This window comes from Phaethon lepturus, unplaced genomic scaffold, assembly GCF_000687285.1.
Source record: "Phaethon lepturus isolate BGI_N335 unplaced genomic scaffold, ASM68728v1 scaffold2416, whole genome shotgun sequence".
Taxonomy (NCBI): Eukaryota; Metazoa; Chordata; class Aves; order Phaethontiformes; family Phaethontidae; genus Phaethon; species Phaethon lepturus.
In genome coordinates this window covers 38,711-62,643 of record NW_010543868.1, presented here as the reverse complement: position 1 = coordinate 62,643, position 23,933 = coordinate 38,711, and the positions used below count along the sequence as shown (strand labels likewise).

The 23,933-nt window shown below is 42.8% G+C and overlaps 1 protein-coding gene across 1 annotated transcript in view; it reads left to right on the top strand.

Annotated features, from left to right (window-relative positions):
- Positions 1 to 407: 407 nt before the first annotated feature.
- LOC104616272 (fibrocystin-like) overlaps positions 408 to 23,933 on the top strand; it is a gene marked incomplete at both ends in the record, with an annotated part of 47,514 nt that continues 23,988 nt past the window's right edge. The window contains 18 exons of the mRNA XM_010288457.1: positions 408 to 447; positions 1,009 to 1,079; positions 2,971 to 3,072; positions 3,360 to 3,455; positions 4,578 to 4,713; positions 5,526 to 5,640; positions 6,215 to 6,490; positions 7,256 to 7,345; positions 8,101 to 8,194; positions 10,120 to 10,262; positions 11,550 to 11,680; positions 12,687 to 12,871; positions 13,244 to 13,382; positions 15,773 to 15,927; positions 17,834 to 18,018; positions 19,056 to 19,178; positions 20,421 to 20,526; positions 21,029 to 21,307. Coding sequence (XP_010286759.1) covers positions 408 to 447; positions 1,009 to 1,079; positions 2,971 to 3,072; positions 3,360 to 3,455; positions 4,578 to 4,713; positions 5,526 to 5,640; positions 6,215 to 6,490; positions 7,256 to 7,345; positions 8,101 to 8,194; positions 10,120 to 10,262; positions 11,550 to 11,680; positions 12,687 to 12,871; positions 13,244 to 13,382; positions 15,773 to 15,927; positions 17,834 to 18,018; positions 19,056 to 19,178; positions 20,421 to 20,526; positions 21,029 to 21,307 — 2,466 coding nt within the window. The remainder of the gene's footprint in view (positions 448 to 1,008; positions 1,080 to 2,970; positions 3,073 to 3,359; positions 3,456 to 4,577; positions 4,714 to 5,525; positions 5,641 to 6,214; positions 6,491 to 7,255; positions 7,346 to 8,100; positions 8,195 to 10,119; positions 10,263 to 11,549; positions 11,681 to 12,686; positions 12,872 to 13,243; positions 13,383 to 15,772; positions 15,928 to 17,833; positions 18,019 to 19,055; positions 19,179 to 20,420; positions 20,527 to 21,028; positions 21,308 to 23,933) is intronic.

The window sequence follows — 23,933 nt, the reverse complement described above, 5'->3', positions numbered from 1 at the left end:
CTAGTGTTTCTGTGATTCTGTGATAATGGAGGTCTTGAAGGAGGTCTGCACCTTCCTAACATGGCAAGTGAGGTCAGATAGGATCCACAGGGTCTAAGACGATACAAAGTACTTCTGCTTAGACAACCAAATCCTGCTTCTGACATTCAGCTTGCAAGTTCAGAAACGTAGCTGTACATATCTACAGTATGGTGTCTACCTACGATCTAAGGCTCTAAGATCCCTAAGCTGATACTTGGTTCACATCCTGCACACACACTCTACTGAAATCAACACAGTTATACTGTTGTATAGAAAATATAAGGAAGAGGAGAATCAGGCCCAGGACACCTGGACAAGGCTTGGTAGGATGCACTCCTGACAATAAACACTTCTGACATAAAGAACATTACTTTTCTCTCCTCCAGGGTCCCACAATGTTAGCTTCTCAGTGTTTAACAAAGGAAAGTGAGTAAAATATTTTTTTCTCTCTTTTTCTGTGGTTTTGCATGGGGACACAGCTGCATTTGAGTCCAGGATAAGTCTGTGACGTTTTTACTGAATCTTGTATTTCATTGCTTAGAAATGAGGTTTTGCTATCTTGAGAAGACTATCTTCAGACTGGGAATGAAAAAGGAGAATGTTCCTCCCCCAGACCATCTTTGCTTTGGGCTTTTAGTACTTTAGCTTCATTGCCTAAAGCATAAGTCATCTGTTAAGCCTAGCTGTACAAAATCCTTTCACCTTGCTTTTAACTCTTCATCCAAACGGGAAAGAATTTAGCCATAAAAAGAGGTGAAAATGGGTTTTGACTGTGTCAAAATCATACTTTACAATGGGACAGTACTTCCAATAAAGAGTTTCAGCCATGTAACAGAGTCCCTTGAATCAACACCTCGATATGCTGGTGAAAGGTGGTGTTGGTCCTTGTAGCAATGTTCCTCTGGAGACTGAGTGTCCAGCTCTGCAAAAAAGTCTAATTTAACTTAAATGGCCAAGGATGTCTCAGGCATTTTCTCTCTCTTGCAGGTCAGCAGTACACAAAGGTGCTTGGCTCATCAGTGCCAAACAGGAGCTGTTCTTGTATCAAACACATTCAGGTATTGCACTGATCCACCTCGCTGGCTGCACTGTCCCCTGGAAGTCCCAGCACATGAGGAAAGTCCCTCCCACACTGAGGAAAGACCTAAGATCTCACTGCTTCTCTTCCCAAGGATGCAATCCTGTTGTGTCCTCAATTTGAGTGTGCCAATCCCCTGGTATGGGTTTGACTACACAAAAAGCTGCAGATCAAAAATTTCAGGAAGACCAGATTTACTTGCTAAGGCTGGGTGTGCTGCCATGGGCTGTATCATAAAGCCCCAGTTTGTTAGTGAACTCTATCTCTTTTGGACAGCCTAACCTGAGACAGTCAGCCGCGGAAGAGCAGTATGACAGGATTTGGGATGATGTTACTTTATCATTGTTCCCTGTCTTGTCAGATCAGCAGAAGACTTGAGGTGTTGCATTTAGAGAAGCTTCATATCACCTTTCTCCCTTAAATCACACTGTGTTTGGTAAGATTGAGAGTTTAGAAATGCAGTCCTTAGGATGAGATAGATCCCACATACAAGGAGACGATGTTCAGCCACTCCAGGAACTGAGTTGTGGGTAAACGGTGAATGGCAGGTTACTGCACCATTAGTTTAAAAAAATGCAGATTCATGCACATTAGTATTTATAACCTCCACAAGGCATTTCCAGCTATGTTGTAGACAAGAGACAATGAAATCCTGAATACCCACTTACGATTATGGTCACAGGCAAATAATGTCCAAGATTCAGCAAGATCATATGCCCAACAGCCAAAGCAGAAGTAGGGGATCAGGGACTGCAGAGCACTGGGCAACCTTTGACCTTAGTCAGAGGTTGCATAAAGCTGAAAGACTACTTGGTTCACCTGCACAGGTCCCCATCAGGGTCCCATCAAGTTTTGCTGTTAAGTTTTGACCTTTGAAGGGGTTGAAATGAATGCAATGAATGCTGAGAATCTTGGTTCAAGAGATATTCTTAGAACATAGCCAATACATGACTGCATTTTGTATATTGTTTATAGCATACATTGTTTCACCTACAATTTAAAATCATTTTGTGAAAGAGGGTAGTTTTATGTCCTTATTTACAAATTGAGGCATTGTAAAATGAACTAACTCTGAATGCAGTTGGCTATGGTCAGAGCACCAGCAGAAACAAGACCTGTCAGATCTATCCAGTAGACTGTATTGTGCTAGCCAGTAGTCAATATTGTAAAATCAAAGTTTAAATACCAGACAAATTAACAGAAAAGATGCAGATATAGACCAATGTACCTTATCTTTTTTTATTAGTCTTTTCAGAACTATGCAAATACAACTGGGTGGTTAAACTAGGACATCTGAATGCGAAGTGAGAGAAAAATCAAAGAGAAAAATAGGTTTCCGGTGTAAAAGGGCATGACTATTACAAAGGTAAAACCCTGAAAGATTCTTGTGGTCATGATGTGGACACTCAGATGTCAGATATTCAGCTCTCTACATTTGTCCCTGAAGCCTCAGGGACGACTGGAAAGTGTAGTAACATCTAAACCTATAGGCTAAATTAAGAAGAGAGTCAGACAAGGTCAAAAGGTTTAAAACAGTTTTAATTCCACTTCCCCCTCCTCTGAGCTCCTTGATAGCATAGAATATACTGGTTTGTAATCTGAGCATGACAGATGCAGCCACTGCTAAGTAACAGTACAAGCATGACAGTATTTCTCCTGTCATCAGGCCAAGTTATCCATGTTGTTCGTTCCTGGTGTAATCCCAGCGGCTGCCAAAACCCCTGTGAAGGATCAGTGAGATGCCTGTTTCACTCACCGGAGCCTGCTCTGGCTGGAAACAGTGCAAGTGCACTGCTGGCTTTAACAGAAATAGGACTGGGATTAACCTTTCCAACGCCTGTTTTCAGATTCCCCTTTTCCTTCCTCCGCAGAGATAGCCTCTGTGTTCCCAGCTGGCGGGGGTCTCGGAGGAGGCACTGATCTCACTGTCACAGGGGATTTCTTTGAGGAGCCAGTGCAGGTCACTGCTGCAGGTAAGAGGAGAAATGTGTGAAATACTTTTTTTTCAATACCATGGTCACGGCCCTGACCACAAAACCCAACTGACGTTCATGGACACTGGTGCGGGAGTAGTAGAACTCAGCATCAGGAAGATTCAGTTATTCTGGCTGTGGGCATGAATGGTTTTGCTTGCTTGATAGTACAAGCCCAGGCTTTTTTTTAAGTGTTGACCCCTTTTGGAAACAAGATGGGTTCATGCTGCAGCTCAGCTGTATTTTCAAGTCTCACACCACACGTTTGTCTCCTTTTCTTCTGCCAGGTGTCCCCTGTAAAGTCAAGCACGTCTCACCCCAGCAAATCAGATGCACCACTGAGCATGTTGGCAAGGGCAGGAGGCTTGGTGCCCCCCAGCCAGGTACGGTATGCAAATAACTGAAGGTCCAAACGAACACACACATATAGAAACGGAGGGCAGAAATCGTTTGGTGGTGAATGCAGTCAAGAATTAAGACTTTCCAAAATGCTGTCTGCTTCAATATCAAAGCAGTTTCTCCTAGGTTTGATAGGGAGGAGGACCACAAAAATGCTCCGAGGGCTGGAACAGCTCTGCTGGGAGGACAGGCTGGGAGAGCTGGGGGGGCTCAGCCTGGAGCAGAGAAGGCTCCGGGGAGACCTTAGTGCAGCTGCCAGGGCTTGGAGGGGGCTTGTAAGAACGATGGGAACACATCTTTTTGCAGGGCTTGTTGTGATAGAACAAGGGGTAATGGTTTTAAACTAAAAGAGGGGAGATTTAGGCTAGATAGAAGGAATAAATTTTTCCCAGTGAGGGTGGTGAACCCCTGTCCCAGGCTGCCCAGAGAGGTGGTGGATGCCCCATCCCTGGAAACACCCCAGGTCAGGCTGGACGGGGCTCTGAGCAACCTGCTCTGGGTGAAGATGTCCCTGCTCACTGCAGGGGTGGGACTAGATGGCCTTGAAAGGTCCCTTCCCACCCAACCTATTCTGTGATTCTATAGCAAGGGAAGGCAGGGTGGAGAGCTCAGTCCATGACTTGCAGATGGGTGATGGTGGAAGGAAGGTCAGCCTGGTGTGTAGGGCTGTGGAAAATGCGGGGGGAAAAAAGTATGGGTAATATTTAGAGGAAAGATAGCTGAACTAGAGCCACTGCCAAGGCTTCTGGGGACACTCTTGAGTGGAGCATTGCAGTAGGAAATTATTGTGCATAGAATGAGGCTTAGCTCATTTTGACTGTGTGTCATCTCAGTACCTTTTCCTACAAGAGCAGACGTGAGCTTGGTCGGATGCTCTGCTCTCTGCAGATTTTTGTTCTTTCTGCTGGAGAAAGATTTCAAGGTAGAACAAATTCCCTGAAGTGAGATTTGTGTTCTGCCTGGGACTGCGAAAGAGACCCACAAACAGAGCCAATTTAGTATTAAAATTTTCTGTTCTGGCCTGCCTCCTTACACCACTGACTCTAGCATGTGCTCTGGGGTTTTTGTTGGCTGCTACTGAGAATGCTTTTATTTTAACTTTCTAGGAAACAGAGGGCTTCTCTTTGAAGTCTGGGATGACGCCTCTGATCTGACAGAAGCAGGTCCTGGGTATAGATGGAAGTTTGTACCTAATGCCAGTTCCCCAGTAGGATTTCTGTCTGGGGCAAAGAAGTCCTTCAGGTATTCAGTCATCTTAAAAAGAGATGAAGCCATGGCACTCACCTTTGGCAGTGTAAGGTGTAGCAATAACACCTGACAGCTTTTTACAGCAGAGCCTTACTGCATAGCTCCTATAAATCAAAGCAAAAAACCTCTTTCGAGGTCCTTTTGAAGCTCAAAATATGCAGTGAAGTGTGTTATTTTTCCTCCTTTTGCTTTCACTTGGTATTTTTGCACTACCTGGCCTCGATGTGCTGAAATACCACAAACGAAATTGCTGCAGAGGTAGAATGAGCTCCATTCAGAGGCTGTCTTGGGCTGGAGCTCTGGCCAGATGTGGAGTGCAGCTGCAGCACAGGTGGAGTTAATGGAAATAAATTGATTTGTCCCAAGCTGCAAAAATGTATGAACTCTGTTGGGGTCCATTGTGTCTTCAGATACATCCTTGAAAAGCCATGCAATATGCGTGAATGTTTTCAGTTTTCTATCATCTCTCTGTTTTTCTCAGCTGATCTTATGTGTGATTTTGAGCCTTTTCCTGCCTGTTCGGGGTTAAGACTTTGCTTGAGAAGAAACGCGTAAAAAGTGACCAACAAAAAAACCCCTTATTGTTTTGTTCCTTTTGTAAAACTTTTGTAAAGCATAAATGACATTTAATGTGGAAGTGGCTCATTTTGAGGTCTCTTCAGTTTTAAAATTTCGTAGTTTTTGTTATAACTTGGTCTGACAGTCTTTCCTTGTTACTCAGTATACGTGTGAAGGTGGGGTGTGGGGCTGTTTTTTTTTTTCCCAGTAACTCTTTTGTATATTATGGATGTTCTGATTTTGCTTAGCTCCAGGCTTCGTGGATTTTTTGTGGCTCCTCAGACCAACAATTACACCTTCTGGATTCAGGCAGATGGTCAGGCAACTCTCTACTTAAGTCTGTCCCAAGATCCAGAACATAAGGTATTACTCTTGGCAGAGAAAAAATGAGATCAGGATAGGAAATAGTTTTAATTAAGGTCATAGCAAGTGGGAATTTCCTCAGTGTGAATTATCTTATTGGCCCTTATTATGAATCTGTTGCAGAGTGAAAGCTGTATATTTTACGTTGGCTCTATTAGCCACTCAGCTCATAAAAACCCCTCACTTTTGCAACCAGGGTCTTTCCATGTATTTTCCAGAAGACCTTTTTGTTAGTTCAGCACATCACCATCATCTGTGCAAGGGGACCTGGAGGCTTGTTGTAGACATTGTTCATTCTTTTGTATTTGGATGACATGAGGTGTAGAACTGAAGTCGTCCATGAAAAGTTGCTAGGGTCGCCCATAAGAATTATCTTCTTTGTGGCATTGAACACTAAACCAAAGCTCATTGAGATGATGGCTTTTCCCTGTATAATAGGAGGCAATGTGTCAACCATCAACCCACTGCTACCAGCTGTAGGCACAAGTCTGGTTTTCTGGAGCTGTGGTATTGGACAAAGTGTCTTTTGGGGCTGGAGAAATGTCTCTGATTGATTTGGTTGGTCTGGACACAGGTGAGAATAGCTTCTCTCCCTGCTGGCAATTCGGAGTGGTCTGAGAACTGGGTGAAGAACTGGAGTGAGCGTTGGCAGCCAAAATCCCAGAAATTTGAGCTAGCTGTTGGTTCAAGATACTACCTGGAAGCGCTGCATCATGGAAAGGCACCCAGCAGTGGGATGAGAGTTGGAGTCCAGATACATAACACATGGCTGAATCCCCACGTGGTGAACAACTACTACATTGAGAGACACGAAATTCGGGCTCATGCCTTGCAACTTCCAGAAGTGCAGGTTGGTGTTGTGTGCTTGATCCTGGGAGTCGGAGTAGCCCTGATTCAATTGACACAGACGACTGTAAACCCTAACTGTAAAGGCCTTGTCAGTGCTAGACAGGAAAATGTGTTCCCACCTTGTTTTTAATCTGCTGAGATAGTTGATGAGAATGACATCATGAGCTGAAGGTGTTCGTGGCTTTTACACACATTGGTAGGTGTATGTAAACCCTAAGGTTGCATTATAATCTGCTCGTGTTAAAGCATAAGCAGTGCTGACTCCCATCAGGTTTTACTTCACTCATTAATGCCTCACCTTGTTAACTTATGCTAATTAAGGCAAATTTAAGATAGTTTTATTTCCCCTTCTTAGTGACAGCACACTCAGTGTGTGTTACCTGCTCAACCCTGTATTGCAACCAGATGATAGAAACTTTCAACTTGATGGAGTGTTCAGCAATGAGGGAAGTTTTTCCTGGTGGTTAAACCCCACAACTGCAGCTCAGGAGCTTTAGGGACCATTTGTCAGCACATCTGCACAGGTCAGGTATCCCTTGTGCTCCTGTCAATCTAGGGACTGGAGCCCAAGGCTTGTGTCGGGAGAGACTGTGGAGGACAAGAACAATTTAAGAGTAGCTGAAAGGACTTTTGATTTACAGAGGCTTAAAAAGGCAAAGTGCTGACTGTAAAATCCTCCTTGATAGAAGATACCAGGTTTGAAGTCTGTGCATCTCATGCAGCCTGTATCTGTTTTCATTTATTTTTTTGCTGCTTTGCTTGCCAGATGTTGACTGTGTCTGGTACAGGGTGTTTCAGTATCTCCTGGAATAACACGTTGCACAGGATGATTCCCACAAATGCGACGGCTCGTCAGGTAAGCGTCATTAAATGGAGGTACCCAGTCCTCTGCTGGCACGTAATTGATGGAGCTCTGGTACTTGACAGCAGTTAAGCGTTTGGCCCAGAAGCTGACATAAATTTTACATGATGTAGGGGTGATTTATTTGTTACTGGGAGTGTCTCGCAGTGGGATTTTTTGGGGGACTGACTCTCAGATATATTCTAAGCATATCACAGCATCTGATCTTGGCCTGTCACATCTGCAATGAAGTGTGTGGTTATCTTCAGGTACTGGACCCTTGGACTTCTCCTCTAAGACCAAATGTGTAGTGTATGGCTCTTGCTTCAGGCAGGAGCTCTGTTCTGGCTTCTTCAAAATCCCATAGTCTCTTGATACAGCAGTTGGTCACTGTCAAAACTACCCTGGGTGATAGCTCCATGATAGCTGTTGGACATCTGGTCAACATAGCTGGTGGAGCCTGGAGGAACTTGCAAATGCTCACACTGTGATATAGCTCAGGTAAGAAATCTGCACCTTTCTGAGGAGGCTGCTGGACAACTAGAGGATGCTTCACACCCCTGAAGGGTATCAGACCTGGAATTTTATGCTTTGTGTTGTAGAGAATAAAATTCAGCTCCATTTGACTACCTGCTCATTCAGAGCTGCCTTGCCTCAGGTCCCTAGTTGATGAAAAATGCAGCGATAACTTGTGTGTTGAAGCTTTCTGCTGAAACGAGCCAGACACTGTTGTACTGTGACTGCTTTTCATGTTCTTAATTTTTTTAAAGGTGCAAACAGCAATAGAGGAACTTCTTTCAATAGGATGTGAAACTGAGCCAACTTCTGCTAAAATCCTTTTCCGCGATGGCTTTGAGAAAGAAGGTAGTGAACTTCTGTGACAAATAAGCAGTATTTACTGTGAGAGTTGATTTCCTTTTATGAAATAAATGTATTTTAAACTTTTAATGTCAGTGAATGTACACTTTTAATGGGTTTAAGTATGTTTCTCAGCTATTCATTATTTGGATGTATTCTGATGGGGGAGTTTATGGAACTAATATTAAACAGCACATGATTAATGTAATGATGAGAGATTCTTTCTGCAATACATTGCATGACTCAGTCATACGACACCACAGTTATCAAAGCAAGTAATATGTTTTAGTTGTTAGAAATGTTAGGAGTAGAGACAAAAAATCCAAGTTCTGGAGCATGTGAAATTATTCACATTTCAATATGTCTGCTGGGGAAGAAAATCTGGTGTAGCCCATAGCTACAGCTCAGGTTGTGGGAAGGGCTGATTCTGACTCTGGAGGTCTTTGCTTTCAGTGTTTCTTGATGTCTGAAAGTGAAACAGTGCAAATATCTGTATTATACTTGACTGGTCAAGGCAAGGCACAAAACAATAATTGTTTTTCAGAATAAAATTATTGATAATAGTTTTCTAACATGAAGGTATTGTGCACATCAGAAAATTTTTTTATATATCTGACAGCAATAATAGTATACTGATCCTATGCCAAGAAGTAGATGATTTTCTAGAGACCTCGTATCACATCCTCATATTCAGTACAGACAGAGAACAGGCACTAGCCAGTAATATGTATACACGGTGATTGATTCCTTCAAGTGGAGGAAAGCAATTAATTAACTTAATTGTGGAGGGAGGGAAGTTTTAGGCAAAAAAATGAAAATAGCAATTGGACATTCTTAATCTAATTATGTGATTCCAAATCTACAATTCTGCCAACAAAAAAGGGGAAAAACTTGAGCTAAAAGCCAGTGATGGTTCAACAGTACAGTGGGAATAAGAATTTGATACATAACAAATAGAATAAAGGAGAACTTGATTTTTCATTGATTGTAAAATGTAGAAAATACTAAAAGACTGAAAAACAATCATGAAATTGTGGTCGACAAATGCCAGAAAAGTAAAAGAACAACCACACACATTCAGACCTAAGGTCCATTGAGCCCAGTGTCCTGTCTTCAAGAAAAACCAAAATGAGTGCCTAGGGAAGAGTAAGTATAACAATTCATCATGAATTCGCTCCAAATATGAAGTATTTTCAGGTCAATTAATTTCTTGAGTGTGATATTTTTTTTTAAATTTAATTACCTTCAGTGGCTCTCCCTTCCCTATACTTACATAGTTTCCTCTTGAACACAGCTAAACTACTACATTCATAGTTTTTCCACTGAAGGTTTCAACAAGTCCAATGCCTGTTGTGCAAAGAACTACAACTGCCTCCTTTTGGTTTCCACCCTGCATCCCCCAGCTCTGCCGTTGACTTCATTTGGCAGGCTTTTTTACTCTTATGGGAAGAAAAGTTGAATCATCAGTACTTACTGATGGAAGAAAGTCTCTTATGTACTAGAAACAGAAGAAATCCTAGCAGTTTTTCATCAGCATCGTTGATAAACAAGTGGAAGAAGCATCCCAAAGGGGAAGGTGGATTCACTGTTGCTTTATATGTAATTTTCCAGCTTTGAGTGTTTTCTGGAAAGAAAGAGTGGATTTGGTCACAAATATTCAATCTGGCTAAAGACAGTGTTACTTACCATGAGGTTTTATGGTCAGAACAGTAATCTAATCGTCCGTCCTGCCTTTCATCACCCTTAAACTAGTGAACAATTGCCCTGCAGATGTTCACTGTTTATCTGGATAGGAGAATACTTTAGAGTAGGACTGTTTGACAAATTTTGGATACCAGTGTCCTGTATTCTCATGAATCCCTTGACTGTACTGATGTCTTCTGAATTATTTTCAAGCCCGTCATCTCCTCTTGTTTTTTTTAATCCATCAGATATGAAGGACTTCCTTACCACAGAACACGTTGTCAATGATACGGAGCCTTTCTGCGGGAGGTTCAGCGTTCACAGACCAAGCCAGCTGGTGAAAACTTCCCCAGCAACTCTACCAAGATATGATCTTACTGAATACTCACATGTAAGTGGTTGTTCTTGATGAGTAGGTTGCACTAGGGAGTGAATACTCAGAGCAAAATCAGCATTATAAAATCAGCTGGTCTGTTTAGACTTCAAGGTCCACAAAGACTCATGTCTTTGGACTATGCTTGTGGAAGGAGCAGAGTGTCTTTTGTCGACTGGGTGGATAGTTTGAGATCCCCGAGACATGGATATTGTTTAACACATCTGGCTGCTCTCTGCTCCTGGGGATGCAAACCCCTCCTGAGGGAAAGGAAAAGGTGGGGTGGTGTTGGGAAAAGATGAAAGATGCAGGAATGACCGCTTCTTGACAAAAGCAAAAAAAAAAATGTTATTTGGGGGTCTGCTCTGGCTATCTTCTGCTCATCCTCTACACCTGCTTGTAATAGGAATAAGGTCTTGATTTCAACCCTGTCATCCTTTCTTTGCTACCTGCGAGAAGGCAAATAGTTGGGTGTTGAAAGAAAGCAAGAGGGGGGAGAGAGAGAGACCGTCCCCAAAGACTCCTACAGTCCTTCCAGACTCCTTCGAGTTCCCCCTCAGAGACCTCTTCCAGTCCTATTCCCTCCCCCGACACCCATCTGAAACCTTGTACCTTGCAAGTCTCACAAACTCCTCCAGGCTCCTTTCCTCCCTCCTAGATCCTTGACATGGCTGTTGGTGATTCCCAGCTATGTTTTGTCCCAAATCTCACTGAAGCCAAAGGGAGCAGTTTCAGGCTCTGTGGGAGCACACAGGTCACCTGGATCACAGAATCACAGAATGGTAGGGGTTGGAAGGGACCTCTGAAGATCATCTGGTCCAACCCCTCTGCCAAGGCAGGATCACCCAGGGCAGGTTGCACAGGAACGCATCCAGTCGGGTTTGGAAGGTCTCCAGAGAAGGAGACTCCACAACCTCTCTGGGCAGCCTGTTCCAGTGCTCCATCACCCTCACAGTAAAGAAGTTTTTCCTCACGTTGAGGTGGAACTTCCTGTGCTGTAGTTTGTGCCCATTGTCCCTCGTCCTATCGTTGGGCACTACTGAACAGAGACTGGCTCCCTCCTCCTGACAACCACCTTGCAGATGTTTAAGGGCATTGATAAGGTCAATGCTAGTGATGGATGCTAGTGCACGATCTCCTCTAGGTATTATTCAAGGCAATTTGGCCTTAAGGGGTGGGCTTTATTGCTGACCTTGAACGAAATATTTCCCTACTAATGTTAAACAGAATGTAGTATCTTCTGCAGAAATTACTCATAAATTACCTGTTTTGATTTGTGAAAGTGTTTCCCCCCCATTTTTGCAGGTGTGTTTTGCACATAAAGGCCTTACGAGTAATATCCTTCGTATCTTGGTGTCCTACACCAATGTCTCTTCGTGTTCAGTGAAGAGGAACCTCACTTGCCCGTGGGATTTCAATGAAACTGATTCTAAAAGGTATCCAGACACAGTTTCCAGAGGTGACACTTTCCATTGTAAGAACGTGTACTAGGAAAACTGGGAGAAGTAAGCTCTTATTTGTATAGGAACAGATTGTCAGTTGGGGTAAGCTGGCACATCGTCTGTCCCTGCAAAGGCATTCCTGCAACATGCTTCCATTCTTTTTGAGGGCTTACTCTGTAAATCTGCGTGTTCCTTGTAAACACAGTAAATCTGCACTATAGTAATGCACAGATGGAGAGTTTGCTCTGCCTCTGGTAAGCACACCAGGAGGTTTCTGAGGACATTAATTTCATGGTGTCTTTGTCAACAGTCAGTGGATTTTCTGTACTGACACAGATGAACTGAATTTTTTTTCCAGGAAACTTATAAGACCATTGGTACACGAAGTTTTGAAAGTTGGTGTAGTCTTTGATTTTCTTTATTTCACTTAGAATACATGGGTGGGAAACATTTGGTGTTAGAAGTAAAGTTAGGGGCAGGCAGACTTTGGAAAAATCAGGAGTCTCTGAAGAACTTCAGGAATTGAAGTTGGCAGCTTGGGTATCTGTAAGGTTGTGTGAGGGGGTTGTGTGTGTGCATGTCTGGAAGGGGAAGAAAGGGATTAAATTACTACATGGTGGAGAGAGCTGGGAGCCTCGAGCAATCACCTGGTATTCCCAAGGGACCTGAACTCTGGATTGACCCTTGCTGAGGTCATTGACATTATCGTAGTGTTTTTGCCAAAAATAGAGCAGTGGTAGTTATTCCCACATCCCACTCTTGTGATACAGAGGAGGACACCTAAACAGAGATATAAAGCTTGGTTTCTCACTGTGGGGAACTCCACAAAGACGTGTAGAGGGTGATCATAAGTCATTGAGCAAGTGTGTTGTGTATAAAACAATAGTGTAGTAACAGCAGTATCTGATGTTACCTGGAAGTTTCACAAAACATCTCAAAAACTGGTTATTGCCACTACCTCACAGCAGAAGAGAGATTGTACAATCTTGATGTCTTCCAGCTGGACATTTACTTGTACTGACCTCTGGGAGGAATGTGTGAGATGTTCCAAGCTTCTCCAGGACCTCCCTGCCAATTCCCCGGTGTTTGTGAATCAGATTGATTTGCTGAGTCCTGAGCTGCAAAAGGAAACTTCTGAGTCATTTTACCTTGATGAAGTCGTCATCGCAGACAGAGCTGTGACTGGTAACAGAATCTGTTTTTTCTTCTTTTCTGTTAATGTTACTGTCTTTCCAGGATACTCCATTAAAATCTTTAATGATGGGGCTAGTTGAAACTTTTTCAAAGGAGAACAACAGGCACAAAAATAATTTTGTTTTCTTGAATAGACTTTTTTTTTTTGTGAAAACAGTCAAGAAGGAATTGCCAAATATCAGTATTATTGGTTTATTTGAAAATGTGTTTCTACAAATATAACTCTTGAATCGTCTTGCCCCCACAAAAACAAACAAAAAACCCCCAAGCAGACATGTTTCCACCTAGGAAATGAAAATAATCTAGGCATAGTACCAGCTGTTCTCCTTGCTCTAATGAATGCTGGTGCTCTTTTTCTTTCAGTTTCTCAGAGAGATCCCAAACCACCTTGGCCAGATGGAAGGATGGTTGAAGCAGTATCTGTGGTGGGGTCATCTCCCACTTACAATGTGTCCTGGACAGTGTCTGGCTGTGGTGCAAGCCTGCCCCTTCTCTCTCCAAGGTAGGGACAGTGAGTAGATTATATCAAAACCCTGTAATAACTTCTTGCAGTTCCCTGTGACATGTCTGGAGCTGGTTGTCGTCTAAGACAGGACGTGAGAGGCAGCGGAGGATAAGACTGCAGCTTGGCAATCCCTGTGCTTTCACTGGAGTCTTCTTCTCTAGGCATTCCAAATAGCCTGTGTTCAGACTATTTAGATTACTGCATCCTGCACGGATGTCTGTACTCAGTAGATGGGCTGCAGTTCTGAATTGAGATACTTAATTTCACTATCAGCACATGAGTGTTTTGAGCTTTGCTCAAGGATCTTGAACATATATTGTAGACATCTTAGTGAAGATATCTGATTCTGGTATTGAAGTTCCATTGTATGAGTGGGATTCAGTTACTTTAAGACTAGGAGATTTGGCCCTTCTTGAACAGTGGATGGAGACCAGCCAGAGATGCTCCCAAACACCTTTAATGACACCAAATACCACGTTATGCAATGCAAGTCCATCTGATGTGTCCTTGTTTACTGAGGTGCTTTGTATTCTGGAAGTCTCAACAATGAAAGAGGCAGATGCATAGGTTGATCAGATCAGAGCGCGCTACATTAAAGGACTATGCTGGCAGAGAGTAAGTCTTGTAAAAGCTGAATTGTATCAAGCCAAGTCAGCAAGGACCTGGTGGGAATAGAGCCAGGCAAGGGAGAAGCTGGAATGATGCAGTCTCTTCTCCTCTGCAGTAGCCAGCTGTCATTTTGGCTCAGTTGCTGCACCCAAAGTGACTTGCTCAGGTGTCCACAGGAAACCTCCTTTCAGAAGAAGGTGAACCTCATCCTGCTGTAACTTAATTTGGTTTCTTACCTTGTGGTGTCTCCTCTTTCAAGCAAATGCAAAGCAATGTGTCACTGGTTTTGAGTGTTGTAAAGACAGCTAGATTCTCCTTTAAGAGTTGGCTAAGATCTGAAGAAAATTAGATCCTGTTCCCAAAGCAGCCAAGCCCTTGCATTTCTTGGTGAAATCCATGGCTTTGGTGAATTAATCAATCACCTGTTGGGGTTCAGAGACATAGTCCAAGTCAGCATAAAAGAAAAAACTGATGCAATCCAGTTTATACCTCAGTTTTCCTATCAGGACGGCTGCTCATCAGCTATTGTCCTGCAAAGCCCAAGTCTAAGAAGTCATTCAGTAAAACAGCTAAACCACAGTTCAGACCCAGCTGTTTTGCAGAAGTCAACTTAGCTAACAGAGCATAGAAGGATTTGACCTGTGAAAGTCTTTTCTTGAGAAACACATTGAATTGCCAGTGTCAAATGTAGTATTTTGAACTAACAATGGTAAAGGCAAGGATGAGAATACAGGGGCACGTTTGTGAGGTTTAATATGCATAAACTAACAGAAAGAGGGGGAATTTTTACTCCGGTGTGTAGCCTTAACCAGACTGGCATTGGAATGCTACATAGAGCACTGATGAGCATATTTTTCAAAGGAATTTAGAAAAACTGGAAAAAAACCCAAACAAAAACCTTGAGGGTGATTATGGAGCTAAAGAAATGCCTAGGAAAGAAAGATTTAAGAAGCTCAATCCATTGAAGAAGATTGAGGTGGATTGATCACAACCGAAAAGAGAAATCAGCACATGCTTTAAAAAGGGGTGAGCTGATCACTGTCTTTCGACATCTTCAAAACAAACCTGTCTCTCTTAACTGAGCAACTTGCCGCAGTCAGGACAGGAATATTAGCTGAAATGTGATGTGCCGGCTGCACATCAAACGAGAAGGCTCAGTGGTCCCTTTGGTTTTGTATTCTCGAAATTTGCTCTGCAGATGCCACGGCTGAGGTCTGAGAGCCTTTAGCTGTTATCCAGACACGTAACCACATGGTGGCATCATTGTACCACAGAGAGTCTCTTTTTGAAAAAGGAGCATTTTAGTGGCAAGAGAGAAAATATTTTGATTTTGAAATTGGGCTTTGGGTGAACTCTAATACAAAATATCACTGTAATTCAGGGGAGTTAAGATTTTTATAGACTTGAGGAGACTACAGGGTGTAGTAAGAAAGCTTTTTGCTTTGATGTTGTAGCTGCTGTCAAGGCTACATTGAGTTGGTCCTTTAAAAACACCAGTACTGGGGCAGGACTTGCTTGTGTTTGGTACTTGAGGCACTATTTCTTCTAGCATGATTAAAAAAGGTGTTTTTCCCATCGTTTTCTCTTGTGTGCATTGCCTATGTTGTGTAGGTATAAGTTAGGAGTATTCAATTCCTTTTGAGCTCTGAACATGTTATCCTTAGGTCCTTCAAGAATGTGGTTGCCATAGGCATCCCTCTGCTGCTGGTGACATGGGGGTGTCAGGAGTGGGGGTCTTGACTGCTAATGCCTTCACGTGAACCCTCTCTGTCACACAGAGGTGCTTTTCTTGGGGAAGGCTCTAAAGAGTATGGCTACCTCTATGTCTCCACGGAGGATGTGAGAGTCAGCCTCACCATTCAGAGACTGCAAAAGTCATCTCCACCTATTGGAGGGACCTTCCGCATCCACTTGGCCCATACAGTGATATCAGGTAAGAGAAGATGCAAGTACAGATCCTGCATTTCCTTTGCAGGAAGCCAAGTGAAGAAGAGACAATATTGAACTTTTGAAATGCTCAGGGTACAGGCTGGCAGGTTAAACCCATTATTTAATTGTTTAACCCATTGATAGTTGCTAGATCATTTCGTTTGCTTTCCTTCAAGACAGGAGTTAAGAATTATAGGCAGGGCAGTGTTTCTAGATGTTAGGTATGGGGTTGTTCCAAAATGCACTCAGCCAATATGAAATATTTGCCTTAATGTTAAAGAACTTTGGATCCAATCCTGAACTAGGATTTTGCATCCCGAGGTTTCATTATGCTGGTATTTCTCCAGCGTGTATACTTCTGGTCTTATATGACAAGACCTGTACAATTCAGCTTTTACAATACAGAAAATTCTTCCTCTTCTGGGATTACGAGGATTGGTAATTGGTTTGCAGATACCACAAAGCTTTTGTGCATAGCATTGCTTGACTTGAATCAGTCCCCCTTTAGATGTGCTGGGTTTTCTGGTGTTTGGTTTAAATACTCAGTCTTAGAATGAAGGTGAGCAGGTTAATATGAGCAAGGCCAACAATAAAGTTCTTGGCCGAGGAACTGGTGACTCAGTTATAAAGTCAAATCATAAAATAGGGAAATGTAACCTTAGAATATTCATGAAATAAGTTTCCTCCATGTTGTCACTTAAGATTTTTCTGCAACAGCTGAAGGTTGTCTCAATAGTGCCCTGCTTTGAATATCATCTTTTATAAATGTTTTCCATTACTCTTGCTCTGTTCCCAGGTCTTGTGCTTTCCCCTCTTTCTTATGAATTGGTTTAGTGAGATTTACTGTACCTGCAGCTTTGGCTATGGGTATTTATGTCAAAAGAAATAGGACATCATTTGCCTTTATTTGGGATTGGGCTCTAGAAACTGTTCTTCACGGACTGAGTCTGCCCTCCCCACACAGCCCTGCTTCTTTCATCTAGGAAGGTTCCAACCTTTCTATTTTGAAGGAACATGACTTGCTCTTGTGGTTTAACCCCAGCTGGCAACTAAACACCATGCAACTGCTTGCTCACTCTTTGTAATGGGATGGGGAGGAGAATAAAAAAAAAAGGTAAAGCTTGTGGATTGAGGTAAAAACAATACGACAGAAAGGCAAGAGAAAATAGTGATAAAAGAATATACAAAAGCGATGCACAATATAATTGCTCACCACCCACTGACCGATGCCCAACCAGTTCCTGAGTCGTAGCATCCCTGGCCAACTCCTCCCAGATAACATATTGAATGTGACGTGCTCATTGCACGGGGGTTGGACTAGATGGCCTTTAAAGGTCCCTTCTAACCCAGACTTTTCTATGATTATATTCTGTGATTCTATGACATCATATGGTATAGCGTATCCCTTTGGCCAGTTTGGGTCAGCTGTCCTGTCTGTGCCCCCTCCCAACTTCTTGTTGGCAGGAAGGGAGTCTTTGACTTGTGTAAGCATTGCTCAGCAACAACAAAAACATTAGCATGTTTTCGACATTATTCTCATATTAAATCCAAAACACAGCACTATACCAGCTACTAGGAAGAACTCTATCCCGGCTAAAGCCAGGACACTTGCACACTGAAATTTCATGTCTCCTAAAAATATAGGTTGCATGTAATGAATAGTATTGATTAGACTAAATTTCTGATGGTCCCAACTGGAAAGAAATTTCTAGGCTTTCTTAGCTATTAAATAGCACAGATCTTTTGGCATTTTGAATCCAGTAAATTTCCCTCTGCTCTCTTTTTGCAATTGCAGAGGTTTGAACCACAACAGCCTCGCTCTAATAGTGAAACATCTTTCTTTACAAGGAGCAGGTGGATGTGCTCTCCTAGGGATGAGGATTTCCATTGCTTTGTAATGTCTTTTGCAGGTGTTTCAGTGCACATCTCCTCCCAGAATCTCCGCAAGCTTTTGCAAGAAAACACAGATAATTGTACAGCCCCGTACTTCAACACCAGTGACTTCATTGTGACCAAAGACTCAACCTCTTGCTACGAAAGCATCTGGACACTGACTTGGAAAACAAAAACTGGGGACTTGCCCAATATTATCAGTGTACAGTAATTTCTTTTACTAACACCCACTTTGAACCCCATTCAATGTATTTGGCTTTGGCTGAGTCATTCTCCCTATGTTTGTTTTTATGCAAACACCCGTGGGAATTTAGGCAATATATCTTCCTATTAGGAGCAGCAGCTTAAGCAAATTCCAGGTTAGATGATTAAAAAAACAATTGCACTTACAGGGAGAAATTACATCTTCAGAGCCTGTGCTTCAAAATGAGGAGGCTAGAATGTAATTTCTGTGCTTTGTTGCAGTTCTGCACAATAAAGAGACTGCTGTACTGAAATGGAAGCTATTATAATCACATTAATATTTCAGTACAGTAACTGAAGCTCAGTACAGGTTTGTGGTATCATTTATGGGCCAAGAAGGGCTCTTTTTGAGAACTATTCTTTATGGGTTCATATCTGGTTGTCATAAGTTTCAGATGAAGGCTCAGTTCACTCTCCCATCTCGAGATTTATTGTTTAAGTTTTGCTTTAAGTAGAAGTGTCTTTTTTGAATAAGGACTCAGACTGAGCTGCTTGCTTCCCCAAAAAGAAGAACTATTTCTTTGTATATCCAGCTTCTAAAAGTGTAAAATTATCTTTGATGAAGCAATGAATTCTCGTGCTCAAGACGTTGGCCTGGATGGTGAAAAAAGTTTAAGCTGCATCTTCAGTTGTAGCACAGGCCCTTGTTTCACCCAAAGTCATGTCTTTGAGAAGCGGATATTCAAAGATATTTCCATGCCTAATTCCAAATGATACTACTGAGCACTGGAAGGTTATTTGCAAATTTGGTTCCTGAATCTCTTTGCTCCTGTTTCTTGCCTGCAAGGTGAGGATGGGAACAGGGAGGTGGTGTTAAGTCTCGGGTAATGAAGATTTAGACCTGGAGATGAGAGTCGTGGAAGAAGCTTGAGAAGAGGTTTCCAGGTGTTATTTGCTGCCTTGTAATGACTCTGTATGAACTCTGGGGGAACAGTTTAAATTTACAATCACAGGTCGGAGAGAGGTGAGAAATTGAAATTCTTTGTTCTTTGCCAGGTGTCTGCTGAAAACCTCACTGGTCTGAAGCCAACTGTTTCTAGTCGTGTGGTTTATGATGGGGGTGTGTTTATTGGGCCAATATTTGGGGACATGCTTGCTACCTTCAATAACAAAACACAGGTGAGTTAATGTGCTGTCACACTTCCTATTGATTCACTTGGGTGGCGTAGATACAGGAATCTCACAGGTATTCAGGTACCTACTTCTGCTACTAAATCCTTTCAGAAACCTACTGTTCTGTGCTTCGCCATAAATCGGTCAGATTTATCTCCCTGGTTTGTGCAGCAGGACTTTCCTCCAAGAGCTACTGCAGGCGGGGAGAATGGTCATCATAGGTGATGGAAGACAATTTTTTTCTTTTGAGAGTGGCCAAGGGCTGACATCGTCTGTGGATTCCCACCCTTGCTGGCCACCAAACTTGGGAATGACACTCTATTCATCTGCAGTGTTCCAGCTGTTACACTGATGGGCAAAATAAAGGAGATGGTGGCTGTGGTACTATGTGAATTAGGCAAGTCCCTCAGCCTCTGTGGATCTCAATTCTTCATGTGTGAAAAGGGAGCAAGGAGGGCTTCCTAGCTGAATGAGTCTGCTGGATGGACAAACGTGTTGCAAATTCAGCTGTTGCAGAGCAGTGCGCATTGCTGGCTTTGCTTCCCGCAAAGGCTGCTGGCACTGTAACGATGACAGGGTGATGATGGATGCGCTTGATGCCCAGCTGTACAGCGTTTGGGGCTAGGTCATCCTGCTTTTTGTGGTGAGCTTGTTCCCCGGATGTGAGGACTGACCTGCTTCCAGTGGCTCAACCACCTATGATACCTCTGCCATCTGTGGTGCAGCTATACCCTCAGACAGACCAAATGAAACAAGAAGAGCAGCAGCAATCGGATTTCCTCTTCATGTTTGAAGCTTTATTCTGGCTTTCTGATAACAACAAGTGTCAAAAATGTCCCTCTAATTACTGTGTGTATATTTAAGCGGAGTACTTTGCAACTGTGCTCCTTGCATTTCTTGGAGACAGTCTGCTTTTGCTTTTTGCAGGCATTGGTGGACCCTCCTGGCACACTTTTAATACCTGGGAGAGACATGAAGAGGGGCTGTCCTATACTCTATGCTTTGCCAGTTGACTCTTCTGAGATATCAAGATCTTCTTGCCCTAGCAAGCCTTGCAATTAAATTTGTAATGAGACTGCAGCAGGATGAAGAGCTGTCTGACCGTGCTCTGTGCTGGCACAGTCAGAGTGCTCTTGGTAGCTCAGTGTGGCTACTGACATCCCTCTGCAGGTCTGCCAGGTAGACGTGGCTCTAGAAAACACCTCTGTTCCCTTCCCAGATTGGGGTAACCTTATTCTCTGTCTCCAGGTGGTGGTGGTGGTGAATGATGTCCTCGCAAACTGTTCTGGTTCATGCTCTTTCCAGTTCAGCCAGGAATTGACACCCTTGGTCAATGATGTGGAGTATTCGTCAGGTAACGGGGTTTTATGTCTGAACAAAACGACAAAAACACTGTTCTGCGAAAAAGATCTGCCAGATGTTGAAAATTTTGCATGCATGTGTATTCTTTTGGAAACTTCTGATTTTATAGAAACAGCACTTTCTGTGTATTTTTTTCTGTGGGGCACTTCTGATCATCTCCCCAGTCTTAGAGGATGTAGCACAGACATGTTTCTACAGCAACATGAAGATGGTAGAGGCATAAAAGGGAGAGAAACAGCGGTAGGCTTGGTGCTTAAAGTGAAAGGTGGCTCTCTGCTCAAGTGATTTTTAATAAAAATTTAAGGAAAAACATAAAAGCTTGACAGGGACAGGCAGGAATAGGTGTTATGGGGGATAATGAGAGCTCAGTGGTGGTGTAGTTTTTAGGAGGTACTGATGAAGATGGTAAAAACTTTTAACTGTTGGTTGAAAGTAAATCCTGGGCATTGCTACACCAAAATTAATGAGTCATCTTGTTGATTATATTCCTTCAGATGACGTGTCCCAGGCCACAGTAGTTATCAGGGGAGTTGGCTTCACTGAGGAGAAGTCAGCCCTGCGGGTGGAGGTGAACAACATGACCTGCCACGTCATAACATTGAATCAAACCAAAGTGGTTTGCCAGATGGAGAGGCTGTCAGTTGGAGTCTACCAGTTGACATTACTGGTGAGACCTTATGGCTTCGCACTCAATGCCAGCACAGGAGAAGGCATCTTCCTAAGAGTTGAACCAAAGCTGGTAGCTATCGAACCTCCTACAGCTTCAGAGATTGGTAGGTCTGAATGCCAGACAGACTCTAAGAGGATGTCTGCCTTCTTGCTTTTCACGGTGTGTTTTTGTGGTTCTGTACTTTCACTATCCAGGTCTTCACCTGCTGAAAAAGACATCATATGGCTGCACACATTGTGTGTACCCCAAAACACTGGGGCAAGTTTCTTAAAGAGTGACAGATTTTCCTTTGTTCTTTGTTGAGGCAACCAGTTTCCTGACTAGTTTTGTTTAGGAATAGTAAGTTCAAGTGCAGGTATCATTCTAGCACACTGGATGGGTATTAGTGTTTTATGGCTCATCTTCCCATAGTCATTTTGACACATAACTTTGTAGTATTTTAATTAATCTGGCCTAACTGTGAAACTTCGGTTCATCCCAGTCCCATTGAAGCAAATTAATATTCTGAGTGATAAAATGGAAAACTCATCTGTGTCTAGATCCAAAACTGAGAAACCTAGAGAAGCTCAAACTGAATCTCCTTCCATTCCCATTCCCACTCCTCTCCTGGAAACAGAAAAGGAAATAAAGTGTGATATATTCCATACCTGAAGACAAGAGCTTGGAAGATTTTTCTACGGGACTCTGGGGATGAAGGACATTTATGGCTCTCTCATCTGCCCTGTATGTGACACAGATGAAAGGATTTCACCTGGAAGTTCCAGCAAGGTGCCTAACCAACTGCAGCTAGGCCAAACCAAACGCTGTAAAAAGTCACTCTTTTTTTGGGGGAGACGGAAGAGTCTCCTCAACCGAAATAGAAATGTGGAGGACACTCTTTTGACACACCTGGGTTATGCAATAAGGACCAACAGTCTCAGCACATGACTTGTTTTCAAGCAGCTAAGAATGCACCTAGAAACAGCATGACCCAGGTCTACTCTGGCAGCAGAAGTTACACAGGTGTTGTCTGGAAACCTCCTGGTTTCATTATTGAGGTGTGTTTTGTTCATGGTAACAAACACCACTGAGAGCAGGAGTACTGGCCTAGGTGCAGCATGACGCTAGCTCAGCCATGTGGCTTGGAGAACTGATTGTGCCATGCTTGGTCACCTTGGAGCAGGCAGAGGAAGGGAATGGTGGTCTGTGAACCTCTCTGTGGATGAGCCACTTGAGTGGACTTGGTAGGGTGTAGGGTTCCGAAGCTGGAACGCAAGAAGTGATGGCCACCTCTTTTCTTTGTTTTGTTGGGGTGTATGGGAAGAAAGCTAGTCTAACCCTTTTCTTGCCTTCTTTTTTTTTTTCTAATGGGAGCGTTATGTGGTATATTAAGGTTAAAACTCACTTTTGATTCATAGAAAACCCAACCCCCTCCCCCCCCCCAAAAAAAAAAAAAAACTGAAATAAAAAAAAAAAAGCCAGCAATGGCAAGTTTTAGTGCTTGGGCCTCGCTTCTCATTTCCTTTGCTGACAATACAGTTCTCCCAATTACAGTGATCTGTCACTCATTAAAAAGAAAGCAAGTATAATGCTATCTTACATTACATATGCCTTGAACATTTACAATTGGAAAGAATTACAGCTTCCATCTGTGTTTTTAAATTCTTCCGTTTAAAATACCTCTCTTCAATCTTATTGTAAAGTGCACATATGAAGTATTTCATTGCATATGGATACAAGTGGAGATATCAAAACTTAAGAGCATCAGTCTTTACACAACACACATGGATTTTGTACTCTAAATCTGAGGCTCCTTATCTGACAACTATCACATTAGACAAGCGGCTTCAGTTTTGAGTTCTTGCTGTTTCTGGCTCTGCAAACTTAAAGTTACAGGAGAGGAAGCCAAGAAACATCGTGCACTTTGCTGCGTCAGGTTCCTCTTTGTCAAAATGTCCGTTGTGCTGTGCTGGGAGCTCCTTGTGACCTAGCTCTAGAAGCATGGGATGCCTTTCTAAAGATACTACTATGCTCCAGCAGACGGAAGGATCTTGCTGTTAACATATCTGATTGCTGCTGTTTGCCTGGTTTTGCTGCCAGCCAGAGGAAATCTAGACTATGAAATGTCTAGACTTCTCTGTTGCTTTAAAGAATTAGCAGGAAACAATGCTTTGAGGAAAAGGTTCAAGAGACTCTGCAATCAATGTGTAATGACTTTACATTTATGTTTACTTATGTCGCACATGAAAAGCATCCTAAAAGCTCAGCTGGTTTGTAATACAGCCGTGCTAACACGTACACATAAACACTGCGTTAATAAAGTCTGAGCAGTCTGTCCAGCCACAGTCGCAAAGCTCTGCAGTGCTGAGAACTAGAGCAAACAGCTGTAAATTTCAAGCAAAATTTCTTTTTGAAAAAATTTGTCTCTGAACTACATCAAAGAACAAAGTCCGGGTTAGAAGTGCCATTAATGTCCATTCCTGTTCTCTTTCCTGCTTCTCTTTGAAATGTCCCTGAGTCTTCTAGTCACTTGAAAAAGCAGAGGGGCACCTTGACTGTTTGCATGGGAATAGGGTACTGCAGAAAGATCAAGTGCAAGTCTGACTTGAGTTGGGTATGATCCTGCATGTGATTGAAGAGGCTCAGCTCTGGCTGGCACAAAGGAGAGCTGAGGTTGCTTAGCGCTTCACAGAATCAAACCTTCCGTGACTTTCATCACAAGTCTGCTAAGTCTCAAGCCCTGCCAAGTC